The sequence below is a fragment of the Rousettus aegyptiacus genome, unplaced genomic scaffold (genome assembly GCF_014176215.1).
Source record: "Rousettus aegyptiacus isolate mRouAeg1 unplaced genomic scaffold, mRouAeg1.p scaffold_m13_p_3, whole genome shotgun sequence".
In the NCBI taxonomy this organism is placed as follows: Eukaryota; Metazoa; Chordata; class Mammalia; order Chiroptera; family Pteropodidae; genus Rousettus; species Rousettus aegyptiacus.
In genome coordinates, this window is record NW_023416306.1 from 134,131,365 (window position 1) to 134,153,985 (window position 22,621).

The following is a 22,621-nucleotide window of genomic DNA, read 5'->3' on the forward strand; positions in this document are numbered from 1 at the left end:
AACTTTTCATTATCAAGTTTATCAATTGTTTTGTCTGGGTTTATATATTATGACTTCTCCCTTGTCATAATGGAAGAAGTGGCCCATGTTAAGGTCAGCATCTTATTAAGACCTTAGGTTTTGCAGCTCGTTAATTATCAACTTCTCACTCTTCAGTCATTCTCAGATCTTTGCATGACTAGCTCAGTTTTTTCACACAGGTTTTAGTATAATTGACATCTCCTCAAAAAGGCTGTTTTTGACCACCATATCAAAGATATTCTCTATCTCATTATCCTAGTATATTTTATTTAGAGCACTTACGGAAATCTGTAATGTAGGAAGGAGCCAGATTATGCCACCCTAAGGGAAACTATTAGAGGATTTTAAAGAGGCGAGAGACATTTAAATTAGTGATCAGAGGTTCAGTCATTCTGGAGGTCATGCAGAGGATGGATTGGAGGCAAGGAAACCCATCTTCGGGGCCATTACAGAGGTCTACAAAATAATTAATCATGCCACGGAACAAAGCAGTGGCTGTGGGGATTAGAGAGAGAATAAGGGATCTGATGGAGATATAGGAAGTTGAATCAAGAGTGTATCAAATAACATTTCTTTATAATGTGGCATCATGTTATCAAAAGAGACTTTGGAGTCAGAGACACAAATCATAAATGTGACTCCCCACTTTTGGGTTATGTAACCTTGAGAAGTCACTTAACCAGTTATCCTCATTGGTAATATCACATACTCCTTTTTGTCATTTTATGAACTAAAATAAATCAGGTGGATTATGATCCACCTAGTATGATGCCTGGCCCCAAATGGGAGCTGAATAAATGTTAGCTCTGCCCCCAACCTTTCCCTTATTCTTTAATTTAACTCGTATAGGAATCAGAAAACAGGTGGGCACCTCTGAATAGTAGTCTTAAGGCTTTGTCAACTTGAGGCAGAGAGGTAACAGCTGGACTACTTAGAAGCGGCTTGAAGTTAAGTGATGTTGTGATTGTTGATCCCTCTAGCCCTGAGCAGGGAGGTAATAGGGAATATCATAGATTATAGAATGTTAGAATTGAAATGATAACAAAATATAGATAATTACATTTTCATAACATGGTAATTTCAAATACGACTTTTCATTAAAGAAATTTATTTTTGAATAGACACAGAAATAAAACGAAATTCATGTAACCATCACCCAGCTGTAGCAGTTACCGTAATTTTACCATTCTTATTTCATCTATTCCCTCTACTCTTTTTGGTAAAGTCTTTTAAAGCAAATCCCAGGCATCATATAACTTTACCCTTAAATACTTCAAATAAGGACTTAAAAAGCATATTATCACATTTAAAAATTCAATAATGCATTAATATTACATAATTCCAAGTCCATGTTCAGTTTTCCCTATTTTAAAATGGTCTTTGTACTCCTATTTGTTTGAATCAGAATGTAAGCAAGGCCCACACATTACACTTGTAGCTTATTTCTCTACAAGTTTTCCCCATTGGAAAAAAAATCATGTATTGTTTGAATAAACCACGCCATTTTTCATATAGGTTTTTTCCACAGTCTGGATTTGGCTGACGGCATTCTCATGGTATCATTTTACATGTTCCTCTGTCTCTAGTATTTCTTGTAAACTAATAGTTTTATCTAGAAGCTTGATCAAATTCAGGTAACATCTTTATGGCAGGAATACTTCATAGGTGGTGCTGTGTAGTTCCTTTTATAGCATATCAAGAGGCAAATTTTTTCTCTTTTAATGATGTATAGACTGATCAGTGAGTCCAAGTATTGATCTATCCTTTATAGTTCCCCACAACATTTCACCTAGTAGTATTAGCAACCATTGACGTTTACCTAAATATATTATTTCATTAGGGATTGTGAAGTGGTGATTTTGTAATTCTCTCTTTCCTTCTGCATTTATTAGCTTCTATGAAGAACTTTCCCTGATCAACTCTTTGGTGAATCTTAAAAATACTCAAATAAAAGCAGGATGAATGCTTGATTCTTTCTTTTATTCATCAACTTTAACATTAATTTATCAATTTAAAGTTTTTTGGGAGATGGGGAAATATTAAGAACTTAAGATTTTTATATACTTGAAGTGTTTCAATCCATTGCAGTCATTTTTTGATCAGTAAGAGCCCCTTTCAAGTTGGCTCCTAAACAGTACTTTATAATTTGCAAGATACTTAACATATATTAGTCATTTAAACCTTACAAACAGCTCTGTAAAGGGAAGTACAATGACTCAGTTTTGCAAATCTAGAGCATATGGTTTGAACCAGGACTTGGAGTCTTTTGTTCTTCCATTAAATGTAATAGTAGTTGAAAGAATCACAGTGTTAAAGAAGACTGGATTCTTTTTTTTTTTTTTCTTCTGGTTTTAAGATTAAACAGCAGATGTCTTTAACCTGTGGGAATATGATATTAAGCAATATACACTTTAGAAGGCATTACTTGTAGCAAACACTGTTGAGAATAATGTTATGCTGATAATACTGTAACTTAGTAAATAGCCTGTCTCAACTTTGCTTGTGAAGCATTTCAATTTTGATTACTCTGTGTGGGATCTACTGCTCAGATGTATGTCATTTTATGGTCTGCCCGTGTCTAGGGAGCTGGTATTACATGCTGCCTAGTGTTTTTAATTCAGAACTTTTTCAAAAAGAAATCTTAGCCTCTTATGTTCAAACCCTAGTTTTAATAGCATAAGCTATTTCCTTCTTATATAGCTTTGTGGGCATAGTAATAAAATAAATACCACAAAATCACTGATGAGATGAAAATTGAGCTCCCTGCTTCTGTGCAGCCATGTAGGTAAAACAGTAATTGGCTCTGATAATAACTTTTGTTCTTACAAACCAAAGTCTAAATGAGAGTCACATTTGATATATCTGCTTGTAATTACTATCAAAAGGAGGGAATGCAAAGTTTACATTGTTTAGTGACTCAACATAGGTTAAATAAATCGCTATCTTTTCTTGACCAAGAAAAAATTCTGAAATTTATGGTATTTATCTTACTGTTGGTAAAAAATGATCCTCTCCTAGAGCATGCTTTTCTACTTAATGGAATGATGAATTTTGTTTTTATTTTTTTTAATCTACAATTGTTTTTCTGAAAAAAATCTTATTACTTAGTTTGATAATGCAACTCATACTTATAAATATTTTCTTGCATATTTCTATAAACGGTTTATATGACAAATTTAGGATATGAATGTATTTGATAGTGATTTTCAGTGAAACCATTTGCTATATTAATATTATTTAAATATCGAATCCTTTACTGTTGTCTTGGCCTTATCCCCAAAGGCTCTGATTTAAAGGGTCATGGATGGGGCCCAGGCAATGCATTTTTAACAGCTGCCAGGTGATCCTAATGTGCAGCCAGGGTTGAGAACCACTGTGTCAGATACTATATTAAATCTTTTAAATTATTAGTTCATTCAATTGTCATTATTGGTCTATAAGGTTACTGTTATCATTGTCCTCAACTTTCAGTTTGAGGCGAATAGAGGTAAAGGGAAGTTAAGGATCATAATGATCATGCCTATAGTCAAACAGGCTATAAGGGATAGAATCCAAATTTGAATTCAGGTAGTTGGATTCCAGAATGCAAAGAAAGTTTAATACAAAGATCAAGGAAGAGAGAAACACTTTCTGCCAGGCTTTGGGGGGCAAAAGTAGCAGAAAGATGACTACAAAAGAAGATGAGGAGACACGTGGGATGTTTAAAGCAGTGCTGGCTTCATGGGTGCGCAACATATGCATGTGCTTGGAAGGGTCCCGTACTGGGTTTAAAGCCCCGGTGTTGCTCTCTGAAAATGTTTACTACATTTTGAACAACGACAACAAAATGTAGAATCCTTTAATATGTTTTTTAAAGGAAAATTAAATTATGTCTACTATATATTATTATATATACACAAGCTTTAGTGCAAAAATAGTAAATAGTAGAATATTAATACTTTTAAAGGGCCTTTCACATTGCTTTAGAAGCCAACTAATAAAGAACTGATATTACAACCTGTCATTTCTGTTGAATTTCTATTTACATTTCAATTTCTTACCAGAAATACCTGTGTCCAAAGCCACAGAAATGTAGAAATGGGAAGAAAACAGCTAGATTTTAATGCCAGTTTTAACAATAATTCTGTATTTGATCATTTCTTTCCTACACCAGTCCTATAGCCACAAAAAGTTGATGGAGGAAACTAAATAAACCGCTGTGGTCCACTGAGCCAATGATCCAAGAATTAAAAAGTTCTAACAAAGCTTAGACATGATAGATGAAGCTATTACCATCAATTGTATCCAGAATACACATTTAAAAAACACCCTAATTATAGAAACAATACCAACTCAATATAATACACATTAGCAATTTCCTGATCCTTGGTAGAATGGAAATTATTCTGAAAGTTTAATTAAGGAGGAAAAAATTATGTTCAAGTATTAATTTCTATAAAAGAGGCGCTCAGCTTCCATGCAAAAAATCAGTAGTGCTGTGAGTATGGGTTACCCATAGAAGGAAAGCCATTTTTGTCATCACATGTACTTCAATGAGTAGAGGAAAAATAGGCCTTATTTACAATCTGTTTCCTTGCATGGGTTAAATAAAGTGGACAGTTGACTGCAGGTTTTTGGAGATTTGGTTTAAATACTTCTGTTGAAAAATAAAAGCAAGGTTTGGAGCCTGTTAAGAAATAACTAGACAACATACATTCTGTAGGTTTTTTGTAGTCTTCCCCTTCACTCCGACCTTAGGCACAGCCCATTTATGAAGGGTTATGATCAATGAGATAACTGGATCAAGAACTAATCTTTCTGTTTTTTACGACCATTTTAACAATTGTATCAGATCATCCTTAGAACCAAGACACTCAACTGAAAGAGAATCAGGTGTTTTAATTGCTTACAACACCTCCTTTTTAAAAAGTCACAAAAGCCTCATATTTACAATTCCACTTATGATGGACACATCAAAATGGGCACATCCAAAAGACAGAAAGTAATAGATTAGTTGTCAGGTGCTAGGAGGAGGAGGGAATGGGGAGTGACTGTTAATGGGCATGAGGTTTTTTTTTAGGGTGATGAAAATGTTCTAGAATTAAAGAGGGGTGGTGGTTGTACAACTTTGTGAATAGGATAAAAACCACCAAATGACATACTTTTAAAGGGGTGGATTTTATAGTATATGAATTATACCACAATAAAAATGTCACAAGACTTCAGAAACTACTGGTTAACACTATATTCCTTAAGTGTCAACTTGCCTGTTAGCTTCAAATCATAGAATGCCAAAGCAGGGGAGGGTCAATAGTTCCTCAAGAGACTATCAAGTCCAACTGCCACATATTGCAAATAAAGAAATTGACCTCTAAAGAGGAGAGGTGACTTAGCCAAGGTCACACGCAGGCCATTCAGGGTAAAGCAAGATCGGAACCCCAGTCTCCAAACACCTACCCTATGTCCCTTTCCACCAGTGCTGCCTGCACTGGTAGTTGCTATTTAAGCATCTCAACTGTAACTAATTTGAATTATTTAAAATGAGGATCACGGGGTTCAAATCAGGTGCTTTTATTTTTTTCTAACGAAAGCATACGTTTTTCCTATAGATAGCAAAATCTCTGTGAAGGAGTAAATACATTTGTTGTATAAATTTACCAAGACCAAACTGGGTGTACCTGTAAATTATCCCTCAAGGAAAGTGTCACATTAACTGGCCGAGGGAGCCCTCTACCTGTGTGTTCGTAGTATAGATTTCATTGGCAAAATCCTTGACCTGGAAAGCTAAAAATAAATCAAGACCAGGTATTCTAGTCTTTTGTCTACCTTTGTTGGTTTCTAGCATTATTTTTGAGAAAAAAACAAATGCTGTCTGGGGATGTGTTTGTGTAATAAGTAGAGTAAATGGAGGAAAATCTGCAGAAAGTTCCTTTTCTGTGAATAAAGAGGACAATTAACAATATAAATAAAAACCCTATATACATATATATATATATATATATTCCCTCCCTCCCCAGTGAGAATTACATTCACATAATTATTTTCAGAGACCTTTATACTCCTTTGAGGATATAAAATGTTAGTAAGCATTTCTGTTCATCTAGCATGAAAGTTTCATTGTTTCTTTGTTTCAGCGAAAGATAGGATTGAATGTAAAAATAATGCAGGATCCTGAAAACATCCACCACAGAGCTGCTGTAAATGCGAACTATGGAATCAGTTTGCCATATATTAATGAGAGGAAAGCACGTGTAAGTAATGAGTTGTTTTAATGAGCTCTTAAGTTTTTTAAGAATTAAAAGTCATATATTAGTAGTATAAGATATAATGTGGGTTTTAAGTAAAGATTTTGATCCTTTGTCCTTAGAATTTTTTGAAGATGAAATGAAGAGGCTTTCATTCTGCTTATAATTGGAAATGATTAAAACATGTAAACCTCTTTTTAAAAATCCATGGTAGCTCATTCAAATTTCTGTTTTATTTGATGTTTCCAGACAATCTAGTACTATAATTTTAACAAAGATGAGATAACAATAAAGAGAATTAATAGAGAAATGTTAAATATTTCTTTGATAGTAGGCTTACCACTAGAAAAGCCAAAAATAAACAACAGCCTACTATCAATTTCAAGGATATATACATGTAATATACAAAATTTAAGAAAATTATTCTAAATCTGAAGTAATCAGAGATTAATGAGAGGGAAGATAATCAAATGAATATTAAGGGATCTCAGAATCTGCCTGTTTTTGCCAGTGACTTCCTTGCTGGTAAGTGTCCCAAAGCAAGGATTGGACTCTGTGTTGTGGTGTTTTCTTAGGAGAATTAAGAGTGATTCTTCATTTTAATTGGGAAATTATTTTATTTGAGGTCATTTCTAATACTGAAAACAATTGTTGAGGTGACAGTTATACATTTTTAAATATGTTTTAACCTTTGGCTTCTCTCAAAAGCTCTTAAATGAATATTTTGGTGAAACCAAAACCAAAAACCAGATTTTAGAATTAAATTGCCAAGCCATTTTTAACCAGCATAGTAGTCTCTTAGATTAACCTTCCATATTTCCTACATAGATAATTTCAGTTGCCTACTTCATTCATGTAAGTCTGCAAAATATTTTTATGTTCTTTATACGTGCTTTATTTTATCCTAACAGGTTTAGTTTAAGAGCACTTTATCACAGAAATACTTTTATAGCCTAAGAAATAACCAGAAAGTTAGGTATTTTTATTCCTGCTGAAACTTTATTTAAAATGTCACTGTGAATAATGTGAAAGGATTTTTATCTGCTCCCATGAGCCTACAACCCTTGAAATAAAAATATTATTTCTCTGGCTGTAGAGACAGAAGCAGATTTCTCTTTTGTTGTTGGTTTTCCCCCTTCAATCTAGAATTAATATTGGCTTAGCTGGTGGAGAGCTGAAGATTTGTAGCCCAAGGCAACTGCTGCATCTCATGCAAACTTCTGATGAGTATTGAAGTTTAAAAAGGCATAACTCTAGATTCAGAGAGGATTATGTTTTGCTTTATGAATCTAAGTGAAGATTCAAACAAATTAGAATTCAAAATTATAACCAACATTTGGGATAGAATTTCAGTCATTTATTATATTTTTTTTCTAATTTCCCGATAGGCTGAGTGCCTTGGATATTGTGCTGTGTACTTTGAACACAGACGATAGGGGCAAGCTCTTTGCCTCGTCTGACATATAGATAATGCATATTCATTTATTGTATTAAAGATCGTTTTTTTCTCCCATAAAACTTGACTCCATAAAACTCTACACCAGAGCACTTTAAAATATATGTACATTAGGTACATTTTACTCAAATTGACTGTTAGCATTTCAGCCAAAATAGTTGGCCCTATTGTTTTATGTTGATATATCAATATATGATGTACTAACTGAAAAAAAGTATTTTCATTTTGTATTTGTAAAACAGAAGCATTGTGCAAAAAGTCCTCCAAAAGAAATATTCAGATGTTTGGTTTTAACAATCATTTAGAGTACTTGGGAATAAATACAGTTGTGATCTACCACTTATAAAAATGTTTTTGAACGCTCTTACTCAAACTGAAGCAAAGTGTTTAGTGTTGTGATGTACAGTTAATTAGAAAAGCAGCATCAAGGCTAATCGCTTTTTAGAACTACTTGAAACACTCAAAGGGGATTATTATTTGGCTGCTGAGGGCCATGTGTTTCCTTACTTCTGAAACTTGAACAGCTTGTCAAAAGCCTGTAAATAATCTTAGACATTTTTGATGGAGCAAATTTGAGTATGTAGCTAATTTACATTATTAGTTTCTAGAAACTGGTATTTTTTTCATTTTGTGAAGAGGTATATCCTTCCTGATAATAAGGGGCTGGTGCAAAGATTTTAGCACATTGAAAACACATATATATACCCCAGACACACGTACACATACACACACTCACTCTCTCCCCTAAAAAACTGCCTGCAGGCTGTTATATCCTATAACCCTTAGTAGAATCAATTTACAATAAAATATTAAAAGTGAAACTCACTGATGATTTTTCCAATATCTTAAAATTGGCAAATTAATAATAATAGTAATAATGATAATAATAATAATAATAAACCCTCCAGCAGGTTTTCGAATAGGGCCTTTTGGGTGTGTGGAGACAAGAAGAGGTCACCGACACTTTATGCTTACTCACCGATGTTTAGTTCTGGTTAGACTTTCTAGTGAAATGCATGGAAAGTTCTACAGAAAATTTGACTTTGATTAATTTTTCTTAAATAAAAAGTGTTTTTTAAAAGGCTTGAAACATGTATCTGTTAACATGAATTTTAAAAGAACGATTATGAATGCATAACAAAATAGCCAAACAAAACATTGCTTTGAATTGCTGCACAAATAACTCTGATTATAACTGTTATGACCTAGAAAAGAATCATAAAAACATTTTTCTTTTTGGCAAGATATGACTTGCTGTAGAATTATACTAGTTCTTCGGTCCCACTTTCCAAATAAATAAATATATAATGCAATGTAAACTTAGAATCTTTTATTTATTCATGAGGCTGAATTTAATATTATTATGACTTCTAGATTTTATGAGTCATATGTTATGCAGTGTTTTTCACTGACTTAGTTGGGTAGCAACCACACTTCACAAATCATAGTTTCATTCTTTACTGTTTCACTTGGGGTGTACATAGTAAGCCCTCTCACTGAAAGCACATTCATTTCTGAGATGATAAAGTAATGGAAAGTGAGACAATTGTGTTAATGTCAAATGCTTAGAAGCACCAGAAGTAAAGGGCGGGGGTAAAGAGGGTGGGGGAGAAAGAAGGGCAATTTCAAAACATGATTGTGTTTTAAGCCCATGCATATGGCCACAATTACAGTCACAACATAATTTGGCAACGGTAGCAGAATTAGATTTAAACAAATTGATGTTACACTGCAGTAATTCAGAATGAGCTTGTTGCATTTATAAACCATAACAAGAAGCAGAGTGAATTAATAAACCCTTCTTGTCACTAAAAATAAAAAAGGGAATAATTGCTGAGACGGAGTTAACTTAACAGATGACTATAGTCAGCATCCTTTCAGCCTAGATATGGGAAAGTGAAGGTCACCCCCATCTCAGATGACAAAGAGGGAACATTTTGTTGGTAAACAAATTAATCTTTTGAAAGGTCGCCATTTGTTTTAAGTTTTTATCCAGTTCTTGTCATCTGGAATCAGAGATTGACTGTCATTTCACTAGGCAGGGGTGCAGTTGAAGCAGACAAAGCTGCTTCTGTACATATCAGCACTCCTTGACAAAACTCGGTGCCTGATTGGGATGCTATGGGCTGCTGGTTTACAGCTGTCTCCGGACAAGAATGGAGGCCCACCCCTGAATTCCAATAAGATGGGCCTGCATATTCCGCCTGCTGTAAGCTGGCCCTCTGCCCACAAGTAAAATGTATTGTAGTTCAAGCCAGCAATTATCTCTTTTACTTCCTTCTGTGCTGCTTCTGTTCCCTTTTTCCAAAAACAGATGTGGGTATTCACTCAAGTTCGGCATCTATGCTCGCTCACACCTGCCAGGGCAGAATTTTGACAGAGGTAGAGTTTAAGGGAGCCAGCAGACAACGATCAGATGTAGTTTCTTTAAGAGTAGTTTAAAAAGAAAATGTCGATTTTTCAGGAAACGTGAAGTCAGCATCTTGGTCCCCCTTTGTTCCCCCAGGAGCATTTGGTAAATTAAATTAGTTGAACAAAAAGAAATAGCTTTAAAGACATTCAGAAATACCACGTCCTGTTTATGACACACAGTCATTGCCCAAGGACTATGATGGTATGCACGGGACCTCCCCTATTCTGTCATTGAAAGAGAGTTTTTCCTTCAGGCTGCTTAGAGTCTTCAAGGAAACAATGGCTTCTCATGTTCTTGATTCACAGCCTATGAAATGTACTTCACCACCATGGTGGTGGTGGCGGAAGTAGTGGTGTGTTGCTTTTGTATGTTGTTGCTTTTTAGAATTTGAGTTCTGCATTTGGAGTGCTGGGAAAGCTGAAGAGAGCGATATGACAATTGTCATTGACTGGTGTCTGGCCCTCTCACCAAAGCCCACGACTCTGGGAGTGGAGAGAGGCAATCAGAGGCTAGACCCTCATCAAAGAAAGTTCATAAAAATATCTAGTTGTAGTAAGTTCTCCGACTTCTCAAAAATGCTGTGTATCTTGAGTTTCTGTGCTAAGATCCTGCACTCATTCCCAAACCCACTCTATGCCGAACTCCAAACATTTTGTTGTTAGCTCTAACCATAGTCATTCTGGGTCAGACTACCCGGGGTGAATTCTAGCTAGATGGAAAATGTCCCAGAAACAGCTTCCATTTCCTCATGTGTAAAATGTTCATAATAAGACAATCTCATAGGGTTGTATTGAGAATCGAGATTTAAATGAGATCATTCAAAGCACTTTAAGGTCGTGGTACAAGTAAGTGCTCTGAAAATATTAGATATAATTATTGACAATTTTCGACATATATTGTCACATGTTTTATACTCTCCACTAAAAGATACATTTATTGAAGGAGTTGAGGGAAAGAACCAGAACACTACTGAGGTCCCTCCAGGGATTCTATTTAATATTTAATATTTCCTATGCTGATGCCTTTTTTCCCCACACAGATATGAGGACCTTGTCTGTTTTTCAAGTCATCCACTGCACCAAGCAGTGTTTTGCACATAACAGGAATTCAGGAGAGGATTCATTTGTCCAACATCTGCATTGAAACTGCATAACCCTATGCTGAGTCTAGAAGTGAAGTAATAATTCTTCTGGCCCCTGGTAGTCCTTGTTGCACAGGACACCCTTCCACTGGGCCATCTGATAGAGTGTAGTGAAACACCCTTGCTCCTGGATTCCTGTAACAGCCTTGTCACTAACTAGCTGTTTCCAGGAGCAACAATACCTTGTTCATTCTCATTGTCCTGCTTTATAAAATAAGGAGGCTAGATGGGTGGCAGGCTGGTGTGGTAGGAAGGGTTTGGAGTTGAGTAGGTCAGAGTTTGGGTCCTATCTGCTATTTTCCAGGTGTGTAACCCGAGGTAAGCAAATTAACATCTTGGGTCCTCAGTTTCTTCTAAAAAATCAAGACAATGGTGCCTACTAGGCAAAGGTGTTATGGGGATTATAGATAAAATATTAACATTGTTGGCACATAATAGATGCCTAATAAGGTCCCTACTTTTCTGAAGAATGAATTAGTATTAAAAATCTCATACTTTCTTCTCCCTTCTTTGAAAACCTGTGCACTCAGAAAAGGATCTGATTTGGCCTTTTTTCTTTTACACTCCAGTAAAAATGAGTAATAAAACTTAATGCTCTGATTTTCAAATTGTCACAGAGAACTCCAATGAGTTCCAGGGAGGCTGCAAGCATTTAATTAATATTTTATTTTTATGATAAATATTTAAAATATTTTAAAGTGTAATAAAGAACAATGCATCTATACTTAAGTTAGATACCAATTTTTAATGCATTAGATACAATCAGCAGGTTAATTTGTGCTGTCAGTTTAACACACTGAGCACATGGGCACGCGTGTATGTGCGCATGTGTGTGCTTGCTTGCACATGTACATTTGAATTTTTTATGAAGAGTTAGATAGGGTGCATCTTTGTACTAGTCATATTTTTAAATTCAAATCTGCTCATATAAACTCCTATAATAATCATACAAATGAATAAGTGAAGATTAAATGAGCTAATACTATCATGGTCTGATAGAAGGGCCTAGCCCCTAGTAAGCATTCCATAAATGTTAACCAGTATTAGTATTACAACATATGTGTGTTGCTATTCATTAAAAGCCAGGCAAGTTCTCTGGTGCACACATTTGGTACAGCATAATAGTCAACTGTACAATTACAATAGTACATGTTACATCATGATAATATAACCTTATAGATTCTTTCGTTGCTCATTTTAAGTTTGGGTTGATTCTCACCTGATTTGAAATGTGCTGTACAAGCTTCATTTGTCATTTCGGGGTTACAATGTTATTTTGTTTACACCTGCACATGCAGGTGTAAGTTCAGCAAAAAAGCATCATCCTAAAATTTGGGCTCAACAGAGGAAATAAAATTAGGGTGTTTTGAAACTGAGTAAAGATCTGAAAGACAAGAGTGCTGAGATACCTGAAAAGAAATTTAAATGGGACATGATGGAGCATCTTAAAATGTTATAAAACACATTTGAAAAGTACTTTTGGTCATTCAACCCTTCAACAATAATAGCATGAAAAGTGTCAGACACTATGCTAAGTGCTTTATGTACACTATCCTATTTAACCCTTACACCTATAAAATAGATGCAGTTTTTATAACCATTTTATACTTAAGGAAACTGAGACTAAGATTTAGCTACTTGCCTAAAGTTATGAAATAAGGGAGTCAGGATTCAAATTATTTACAAAATCTATGTATCAAATCACCCCAAACTGAGTCCTTCACAACTACTCCTTAATTATTAAGGAATATGAGCAGTTGCTAGATATTGTTAGTGACTCTATTTTGAAACAAAAAATTCCTACTCTTCCTTAAAGCTTCTGAATTCCTTTAATTGAAGAAAATCATGAGATTATAAGTACTGTAACAAATCGTTAGCTATTCGAAACTACTTATATATTTACATGAGGATTTTCTCCATCTTGTGCAGGCAAAATAAAATAAATCGCATGCTGTGATGAATGTAAGATTGCAGTTATTACCTATTATAACTCTTGATTTCATAATTTGCCTTCATCAAAACAGCCTCATTGTTTCTAATGCTAATTTATATATACCTATATATGTATATAACTAATACATTTACTTGTTTATATATATAAAATTCAGCATATAAAATTGTACTAGATTCTTATAAAACTTGCATTTATTTACATTTCAGGATTTTATTTAAAGTTGCATTTGAAAAATAGATTCTACTACTGAAAATAAATTTAAAAACCTTTGGCATTAGAATATTACCTCTCCCATGGGCTTTTGTTTTTAACAAGAGTAAATCCTCTATTTAATTAAACCAAAGAGTTAGACTCTATTAAGGGATTTCAAGCATGAATCGACAGGGAGAAGAGGGCTTTGGGAAATGCAGGAAGAGAGACTTTGCACTGCCCTGGAATCATCCTAGGTCAGCAGCCACCTGCTCACTAGCCAGCTGTGCTCCCTGGTGTGATCCAGAGCCTTTGCTCTTCGTGACTTGAGCTTTGGACTTGAGTTTGATATTTGGTTGACTTCATACTAAGAGGTTATGTTTCTAACCTCATAATTCCACTTTGATGAGTCAAAAATTAGGTAGATGAAGGAGCCCGAGTCAGCTCTATGATAGGTTGAAGGCACAAAGGGATCTGTGGGTAGAACTGTACTTTCAATATAATTGGTTATTATTCTATACATTTATATATGATTATGATTTTATACATTTACAAAAAAAAACCATTATTCTGAGAAAAGGTCCATAGGCCTTACCAGATGCCGAAGGGGTTCATGACCTCCTAAAAGTTAAACTTCTCTGATAGATCTTATTTTAATTCACACAAATATCCAATGTGGGGCAAAGTATGTATCAGAAAGGAGAAGTAGCTTAAAAACTCTGTATTCCTTATGGATGAAAGAGCCACTCCTCTTAGTGGATGGTGCAGAAAACCTCCCACAGAGTGGATGTATCTAGACCACCACTCCAGATTTTCATAAGAATTACATCTTCATGACTGAAAATATATAACATGCTTTCATCTAACTACTGTTGCTTTTCTATTGTAAGGAGGAAAATGGAACAGCAACAAAAGTGGCCATGCTTGCAATATTATAGTAAATGTTTCATTTAAAGTGAAGCAAAGGAGAAATAGTTTAGCAAATAGCACAATAGCATTAGCCACAAGAGAAATGGGCCTAATAGAACTGTTTTTATCATGGCCCAGGTTAATTATCTACTGAGAGGTACTTGAAATGAATAAATACTATTGCTGTGTTTTCCAATATTCTAACCCATTGTACCTTAAACTGTACTTGAATTCAAGTATACATTCTTAGCCTTTTAAAACCTCTTTAGTGGAATAGAAGTAACTTCCCATAGATGAGAGCGATTCACCCTATGCTTTCTATAAAAGCATAGTCTCTGAATCAGAATGTGTAGTGTAAAACCAGAAGATATTTATTTGGAGGGGATCAATCTCATTTTGTCTACTACCAAAAACCACTCACCTTCAGCTTACATCTTGTTTCTTTGATAACACTCATTAGACTACATTTGCGGCCCTGGTCTTTTAAATCAACTTGAACATGTTGCTGACCGCATTGATCTTGTTTAACACTCAGATGGGGACAGGGGTTGGGGAACATAGCTCCTTGTCACTACTCTATATTTACCTAAGTAATTGTACTACCCAGAGGAGGAGAGAAACCCTGGCTGGAAGAAACAGGATACCTCAGGAGGAGAAAGAAAAAGATAATATATGAGAAGGAACCAGTCCATAATGAAAAGTATTCTTTGGGGATTTCTTAGCGAGATACTCTGTTTCCCTTATCTCCCCATGTTTTTCAAACCACTGGAGCCACTTAGAACAAAAGAATACTTCTTTCCCCATGCCTGGCTGGGGAGAGGCCTAGATGTGACTGATGATTAGGTTCAATTTTACAGTAAGTCCTCACTTAATGTCATTGATAGCTTCTGTGACTTTAAGTGAAACACGTATAACAAAACCAAGTGTACCATAGTCTAATTGATATAAACAAGAGTTAAGTTCCTACAGCATCTCATCGACATTATGAAAAAACCGTGTTGAACAAAACATTATTCGAGAACCTGCTGTACCAATATCTCACATGAACTTGCCTGGGGATTTAACCACCTGATTTAAGATGTTCCTAAGAAAACTCTACTCTTCAATGAGTTTCAAAGTGCCCTTTTCTATAGAAGGGCACTGTAGAAGGTTGTCAGGAGAAGTTGTAAATTGAAAACAGGCACTTACCCAAGAGAGGTAGCTAGCTGACCACCAAGAAAATATTACCCTGACATACTCTTTTCTACCCATTTAAAGGTGTAATAGGTAACTAATTTTGGATTATTTTACATAACGATAATTTAGAAGGAAAGAAGATTGACTCTGAGCATAAGATTTTCAAAATGTAACCCTCTTATTATGGAATTATTATTTAATCTAAAACATCAAAATTCTGGGAGAAGTACCTGCCACCATCTTCCCACGATCTTGAGTTTATTATTTCATTTAACCATAGTTTCAAGTGTAGGACCTAGACTTTACTAAAAGATAATTCCCCAACCACCTCCATTTTCTAATTTCGAACACCTGCAGGACACCTAGCTGTGCCTCTACTCCACGTTGCGTTTTAAACTGCAACGCATTACCTGCTCAGGAGACTGCATGTGGAGTAATAGCCAGCACTTGTGAGTGTTTTTTGGTGTTTGGTATGGTGTTAAGTACAGTATCACAGATTATCTCATGTAATCTTCACAGTAACCCCACAAGTGAAGTACTCTGACTACTTTCATTTTATATTGGAGAAACTGAGGCAGAGTGGTTAAATAACTTGCCCAAAGTCATACAGCTAAAGGTCAAAAGGTCAAAAATCCAATTTAGCTTGTCTGATTTCTTAATCCTTATTCTATATTACCTCCAGGGAGTTTTGGGGGATGGTGATTTGACCTGCATGACCTGTATCTGAGGGATAGATCTGGGACCCAGGCAAAAATTGCTTCCTCAATGACCAAGGAATTTGGGGAGAAATTTCTCTGCCTTGGTCTGGGAATAGAAGTAAAAAGTCAAAATACTTGGTAAGAGGCTACGTTAACTCAAGGATTAGAACAAGAGGAGCTGGTACTTCCTCCCCCACACACACCAGCTTTATTGAGATATAATTAACGTATAATGTTGTGTAAATTTAACGTGTACAACGTGATGATTAGATACACATGTATATTGTGAAATGATTAGCACAATGAGGTTAGTTAACATCTGCATCACCTCACATAATTACCTTTCGTGCAAGTGTGTGTGTGTGTGTGTGTGTGTGTGTGTGTTGATGTGTGTGTAGTGAGGACATTTAAGATCTATACTCTAGAGCTGATACTTTTAAAATGGAAACTTCCCCCAACTTGACTGTAAACCTTTTTAAGGGCAGGAACCATATCCGTAATATCAAGCATAGTGTCCAATCTGGTCAGAATCCAATTACGTTTATTGTCAATTAGTGTGCATGTGGTTAATGACTTTGAATCACAACCTGTTAAGGACCTGTGTAATTGAGTTAGGCTTTGTCAAGTTAATTTAAGTAATGAAATACCTTGTATCTCATTTGACTACATTTGTAGAGAACTCTTCTTTGCCCATAAAAATGTCTTTCCAGATCTTTCGATAGAATTAATTTTCCCTTCCTTAGATCATCATTGCATGTTTTTAAAGCTTTTATATGCTATGCCTTGAATGTACTGAGTGATATCAAAGAACAGTTGCATAAATAAAAAGATATGTGCCCAAAAAGGAAAAATTATGATAATAAGAATACCAGTTCTTTCCTAATTAATCTTTATATCTAAATGTAATTCCAATAAAAATTCTTAGAGTTTTATTTGGTTTGTGTGGAATATTAACTTTTTTCAACTCTAGAGTTCATCATCTTGAGGAATAAATGGGCAAAGGCTTCATTTTTTTTTCCTGAAGATGAGTGAGGGTGAACTTTTCATACTAGTTATAAAAGCACATGATATAATTATAACAGCATCCTATGAGTAAAGACAGAAACCGATCAATGGAATAAAAAAATGAGCACAGATATTGACCTTAGAATAAAAGAACTTAGAATGTCATAAAAGTGACATTATAAATCAATAGGACAGGGAGAACTTGTTAGATAAATGGTGCTGAGTCATTTGGCTAATGATTTTGGGGGAAAGCATTAAGTTAAATCATAACCTTACATTCTATACCAAAGAAAACTCCAGATGGGTTAAATTAAAGTAAGATATTAAAAAGAAAAGAAATAAGCAAACTATAAAAAGAGAACTATTTTTCAAGTTAGTGGAAGGAAGATTTTCTAAACGCCGTCACCTCATACAATAAATAGTAACACTCCTCATCACATGAAACGTCTATGTTTATGTTGGGCTCCATGCCTGAATCTGTCCTTAACTTTCATGTGATTTGGGGGCAAATCACTTATACTTCTTGGGTTTTAGTTTGTTTATTTGTAAATTTAGGGCATTGGATCAAATCATCTCTAAGAACTCTTCCAGTTCCGACAACCCATATTTCTGAATTGGATCCAAATCAATTTCCTCTTCCCATCCTTTCCTATCTATGATAACCAACATATGATATGTAAAACAGAGAAGAAGACCAGGTTAAACTGTTTTCTATTTTGATTGTGGAAATAAATGCACAAATGGTATTAATATTTTTCATTTTCCATTGATGCATTTAGTGAAGCATTTATTATGTACTTAGTTATTACAGTGATGTGTACCTATTACAGTGTCCTAGTAACACTGTGTTATCACTTTTAATACTCAGAGCATCTCAGAAATATTATTACTCCCATTTTACAGACAAGAAACTCAAGAGTGTAGAGGTTAAGATGTATGACCAAGTCATATAATTAATATTGGCTCACTAAGAATTTGAACCTATATTTTCTTATGGCAATCTGATTCAAAGTCTAGGAAAATTATTCCAAGAGAAATTATGCAAAAAAGGACAAATGCTTACGCATGCATGCACTCACCCACACAGTATTAAGATGAGCTGATGTTTCTCACAAATCAGTTTCTTTAGTAAATTAATAATGTTGTATTTTTTAAATGGACTTAATTTGTATTTGGGGTTTAATGTCTTCACTGATTTAAGCAACAATACCTGAACTAGAAGCACTCCTAGCTGCCTTTCAGGTTCGTTTAAGCTTCTCTTCTGCAGACCGTACTGATACAGCGTAGAAATTATAGCAAAGCCCAGTGGAGTCATTGAAGTAAAAGTCTCAATACTGCTAAGGAAGGGATGCCAAATTAAATAAAAAGAGCCCCAGCAGTTCTGCAGCTGCATGCCAACCCAACTGCTGGTATGAGGTAAATGAGGACCAAACTTCATTTCACTTATGACCCTAGCCAGTATTTAAACAAAAATGCCTAGAGACTGGCACACTGTTCTTTAATAAGAGGATAAATAGCAATAGCAAAAATAATTATAATAAGTGATAAACCCATTCACAAAGTCTTTCTTAGATTTTAACTGAAAAACTACCATTTAAACTTATTTCCTTTCTGCAGTCCCTAGTGAAAGTTGAGATAGTAGTCTCAGTCTGAGCAGCAATTTTTTATTTATAGCCCTAAGTTTACAAAAGAAAAATTATATAGAAGGCAGAGGTACACCAGTTGCTTTCTCTTCTGTATCTTGTGACAATGTGTGAGTGGTGGTGTGGTGTAATATTTGCCATTATGCAAAAATCACAAGTGTAAGCACTTTGGTCCTTTTTTTTTTTATGAGATGTAATATATAGATGAAATGCCAGTACTTTATTATTCTATAGTGATTCCTTTTTCAGAATTTTTAGAATTTATATTGGAATACTACAAATAAATGCTATTAAACATATAGAGAAAAAGAGCAACAGGAAATAGATTTCTATTTCTGTCTGAATCCATCAAAAAATCCTGAGTCCAGTGTGTTTCAAGCTCCTTTGAAGAAAAGTTTTATCTAAAATCAAGTTATCACCTCCTTTAACTTTGCAGACTGGTCTAATGTTAACCAATAATAGCAACAATAGTTGTTGGCTATGTAGTAATCCTTTAATCAGTTTTTCCCAAAATATATTCCAAAGAATATTGGTTCCTTAGAATGTTAATAGATATTCCATGAAAGGAAAGTTTTGTGGGCCCACAAAATTGGGAAACATAAGGTTAAAGAGAGTCAGACTAATTTTTATACCATTAGGCCACCTGGAATCATTAACACATTGATATATATGATAAATCATTAGCAGGAAGGTGGCCAATGCAGTCAGCAATGTTTCCCAAACTTCCCCAGCAGCCTGTTTTGCAGAGTAGCTCACAGAACCATATTCAGAACACACTTTGGGGAATGTTGCTTAAGTGCTGGATTTTATTTAACTACCTTTCATGGAAAAATTTTGAGAAGATATTACATTTTTTCCTTCTTTAGTCACATTTTACTGGAATTTAATATTTTCTTGGGGGCTTTGGCACATCATAACAAACTCCAGTTTTAAAAAATGTAATATGCTGTACAGGGCTTATGAGGTGTGCAGACGCTCAGACCTCAGACTTCTATGGGTTCAAAATAATTCCTCGAGTCTCCTCCATAGTCATCTCTACTCACCACATTCTTTGAGTCTGTTTGCAATCCATGGGCACTTCTGCTACTAATTACCCCTTTTATTACCCTAAGACCTATTGCCATTCTGAAAACTGTGACCCTGTATATACCGTTTCTCTTGCTCCTTCTTTCTTCCTCCTCCTTTCCTTTCTCTTTTCTCTTCCCTTTCCCTCCTTTCCCCTTCTCTCTCCCAAACCTCCTTTATTTCTTATACTGGTTACGCTTTCTTTTGTTCTTAATCACTCTTGCTGAAGTTTATCAATTTTATTAATCTTTTCTAAGAGTCATTTTTGTCTTCATTAATTTTCTCTATTATTTATTTTATATGTCATTGATTTCTCTGCTTTTTTATTCTCTTCCTTTTACTTTTTATTTTGAGTTTATTTTACTCTTTAAAATTGTTGTAAGGTAGAATCTTAGATTATTGACCTTAGATCTTTTTTTCTTTTTAATATAAGCATTTAGACTGGTAAATTTCCCTCTAAGCAGTGTTTTAGCTGCATTGCACAAATTATGATATGTTGCGTTTCATTATCATTCACTTCAAAATTCACCCTAATTTTTTTCTTTGACTAGTAAAGTTATTTAGGAAGTATGTTGTTTAATTCCCAAATATTTTGGAATAGTTCTACTTTTCTCATCCTTATTGAATTCTAATTTAATTTCATTAGGGTCATAGAATATATTCTGTAAGATTTAAATCTTTTGAAGTTAATTGAGACTTATTTTATGGTCCAGAATATATTTTGGTGAATGTTCCATATGCAATTGAAAAGAATGTGTATCCTACTGACCAAATATTAATGATAATGTTCAGGTCTTCTATATCCTCACTGATTTTTAAAATTTATTTGTTCTACAAATTATTGAGGGGTGGAATTTAAAAATCTTAAACTGAAGATTTATCTATTTCTTCCTTTAGTTCTGATCATTTTTGTTTCATTTAATTTGTGTTAATGTTATCAGAGGCATGTATGTTTATGATTTTTGTTTTCTTGACTAATTGACCATTTTATCCTTCTTTCTCTTGGATAATACTCCTTGTCTTAAAGTCTGCCTTTTCTGACATTAATATAGCTACGTCTTCTTTCTTTTGCTTACTATTTACATGGCGTATCGGTCTTTTCTGTTGTTACTTCAACTTGTGTTTTTAAAATTAAAATTTACCTCTTACAGATAACATATAATTTTATTTCATTTTAAAATCCAGTCTGATAATCCCTGCTTTTTAGTGTTTAGTCCATTTTCATTTAGTAATTATTGACATCATTAGATTTAGAACGACCAGTTTCTACTTGTTTTATATTTTTCCAATCTTTTTGTTGTTGTTCCTTTGTTTTTCCTGCCTGATTTAGGGTTATGTGGTCTAATTTTTTTAAATATTCGGTTTTATTATATTTTAAATTGTACCTCTTTGTAGTATTTTTAGTGGCTGCTCTAGGGTTTACAATATGCATCCTTAACTTATTAGAGTTTTCTTAGAGTTAATATTGCAGTTCACATACAGTCAATTATCTTTGAAAGAAATTAAGAGAAGAAAAATATAGTCTTTTATATCTACCATAGAAATCTGGATTTCCATCCTGTGCCATTTTCTGTCAGCCTAAAGAATTTCCTTTAACCATTTCTTATAACACATTGTCTTCTTTTGTCAAAGAAAAAAGAAGTCTTTATGTTACCTTTATGTAAAACTGGGGGTTGCTCGGGTTTGTTGCTGTTGTTATTGTTCAATGCTTTATAGTTCCATTGTTTCCATTGAAAAGTCAGCCATCATTCAGATCATTGATTCCCTGTATAGAATGAGTCTTTTTTTTTTTTTTTTTTTTTTTTGTCTGCTTTCAAGTTTTTCTCTTAGTCTTTGGCCTCCAAGGTTTGATTGTGATGTATCCATGTGTGGTTTTGTTTGTGTTTATACTGCTTGGGATTCATTGAGCTTTTAGGACTGACCTGTAAGTTCATGTTTTCCAGAAAATTGAGGAACCCTGAGGCCATTATTTCTTTAAACATTTTCCTCCACATTTGTCTCTCTTCTCTTTCTGGGACTTCAGTTACATACAAATTATACAATATAATATTGTCCCATAGGTTACTGAGGATCTATTCTTTTAAAAATATTTTTCTTTCTCTTCTTCAGATTAGATACTATCTATTGATCTCTCTTAAAATTCACTACCCTTTCTTCCACTCACTCCAATCTGCTGTCAGCACTATCCAATGAACTTTTCATTCCAGATATTTTACTTTTCAGTTCTAGAATTTCTATTTGGTTCTCTTTTTTTTAAAGTTTTCATTTTTCTGCCAAGATTTTCCATCTGTTAATTCATTATGATTATATTTTCCTTTAAGTTCTTTAAAATATGTATAACAACTTTAAAGATTTTATGCTGCAATTCTATTTTTGGGATCATCTAAATGTATTTATTTTTTAAAAAACTACTTTATTAAGATATAAGTGACCAACGAAAAACTGTACATATTTAATGTGTACAACTTGATGAGTTTGGAGATAAGTATGCACCGGTGAAACCATCACCATAGTCTATAATATAAACCTGTTCATCACCTCCAGGATCTGTTTCTATTAAGGACTATTTCTCTTGTGTGGACATTTTCTTTGTATATACGGAAACTTTTTATTGTTATAGACATTATAAATTATGTGTTATAGAGACTGAATTCTGTTACTATGCTCTCTACTGTGTTGATTCTTATTTAAGTAGGCATTTAATTTGGCTAGACTCAAATTACAAAC

The 22,621-nt window shown here is 34.2% G+C and overlaps 2 protein-coding genes across 3 annotated transcripts in view; both read left to right on the forward strand.

Annotated features, from left to right (window-relative positions):
- LOC107508932 (IQ domain-containing protein H-like) overlaps window positions 1–22,621 on the forward strand; it is a 59,927-nt gene that overhangs the window by 23,479 nt on the left and 13,827 nt on the right. Inside the window, exon 5 of one of the 2 annotated variants that reach the window (XM_016140988.2) lies at window positions 6,135–6,251. In XM_016140988.2, coding sequence (XP_015996474.1) covers window positions 6,135–6,251 — 117 coding nt within the window. Of the gene's footprint in view, window positions 1–6,134; window positions 6,489–22,621 lie in introns of those variants that run through there. The other variant, XM_016140987.2, reaches the window with a different exon arrangement.
- The window catches only part of LOC107508934 (IQ domain-containing protein H), a 142,934-nt gene continuing 126,464 nt past the window's right edge, over window positions 6,152–22,621 (forward strand). Inside the window, exon 1 of the mRNA XM_036217873.1 lies at window positions 6,152–6,251. The gene's annotated coding sequence lies outside the window, so the exon portion shown is untranslated. The remainder of the gene's footprint in view (window positions 6,252–22,621) is intronic.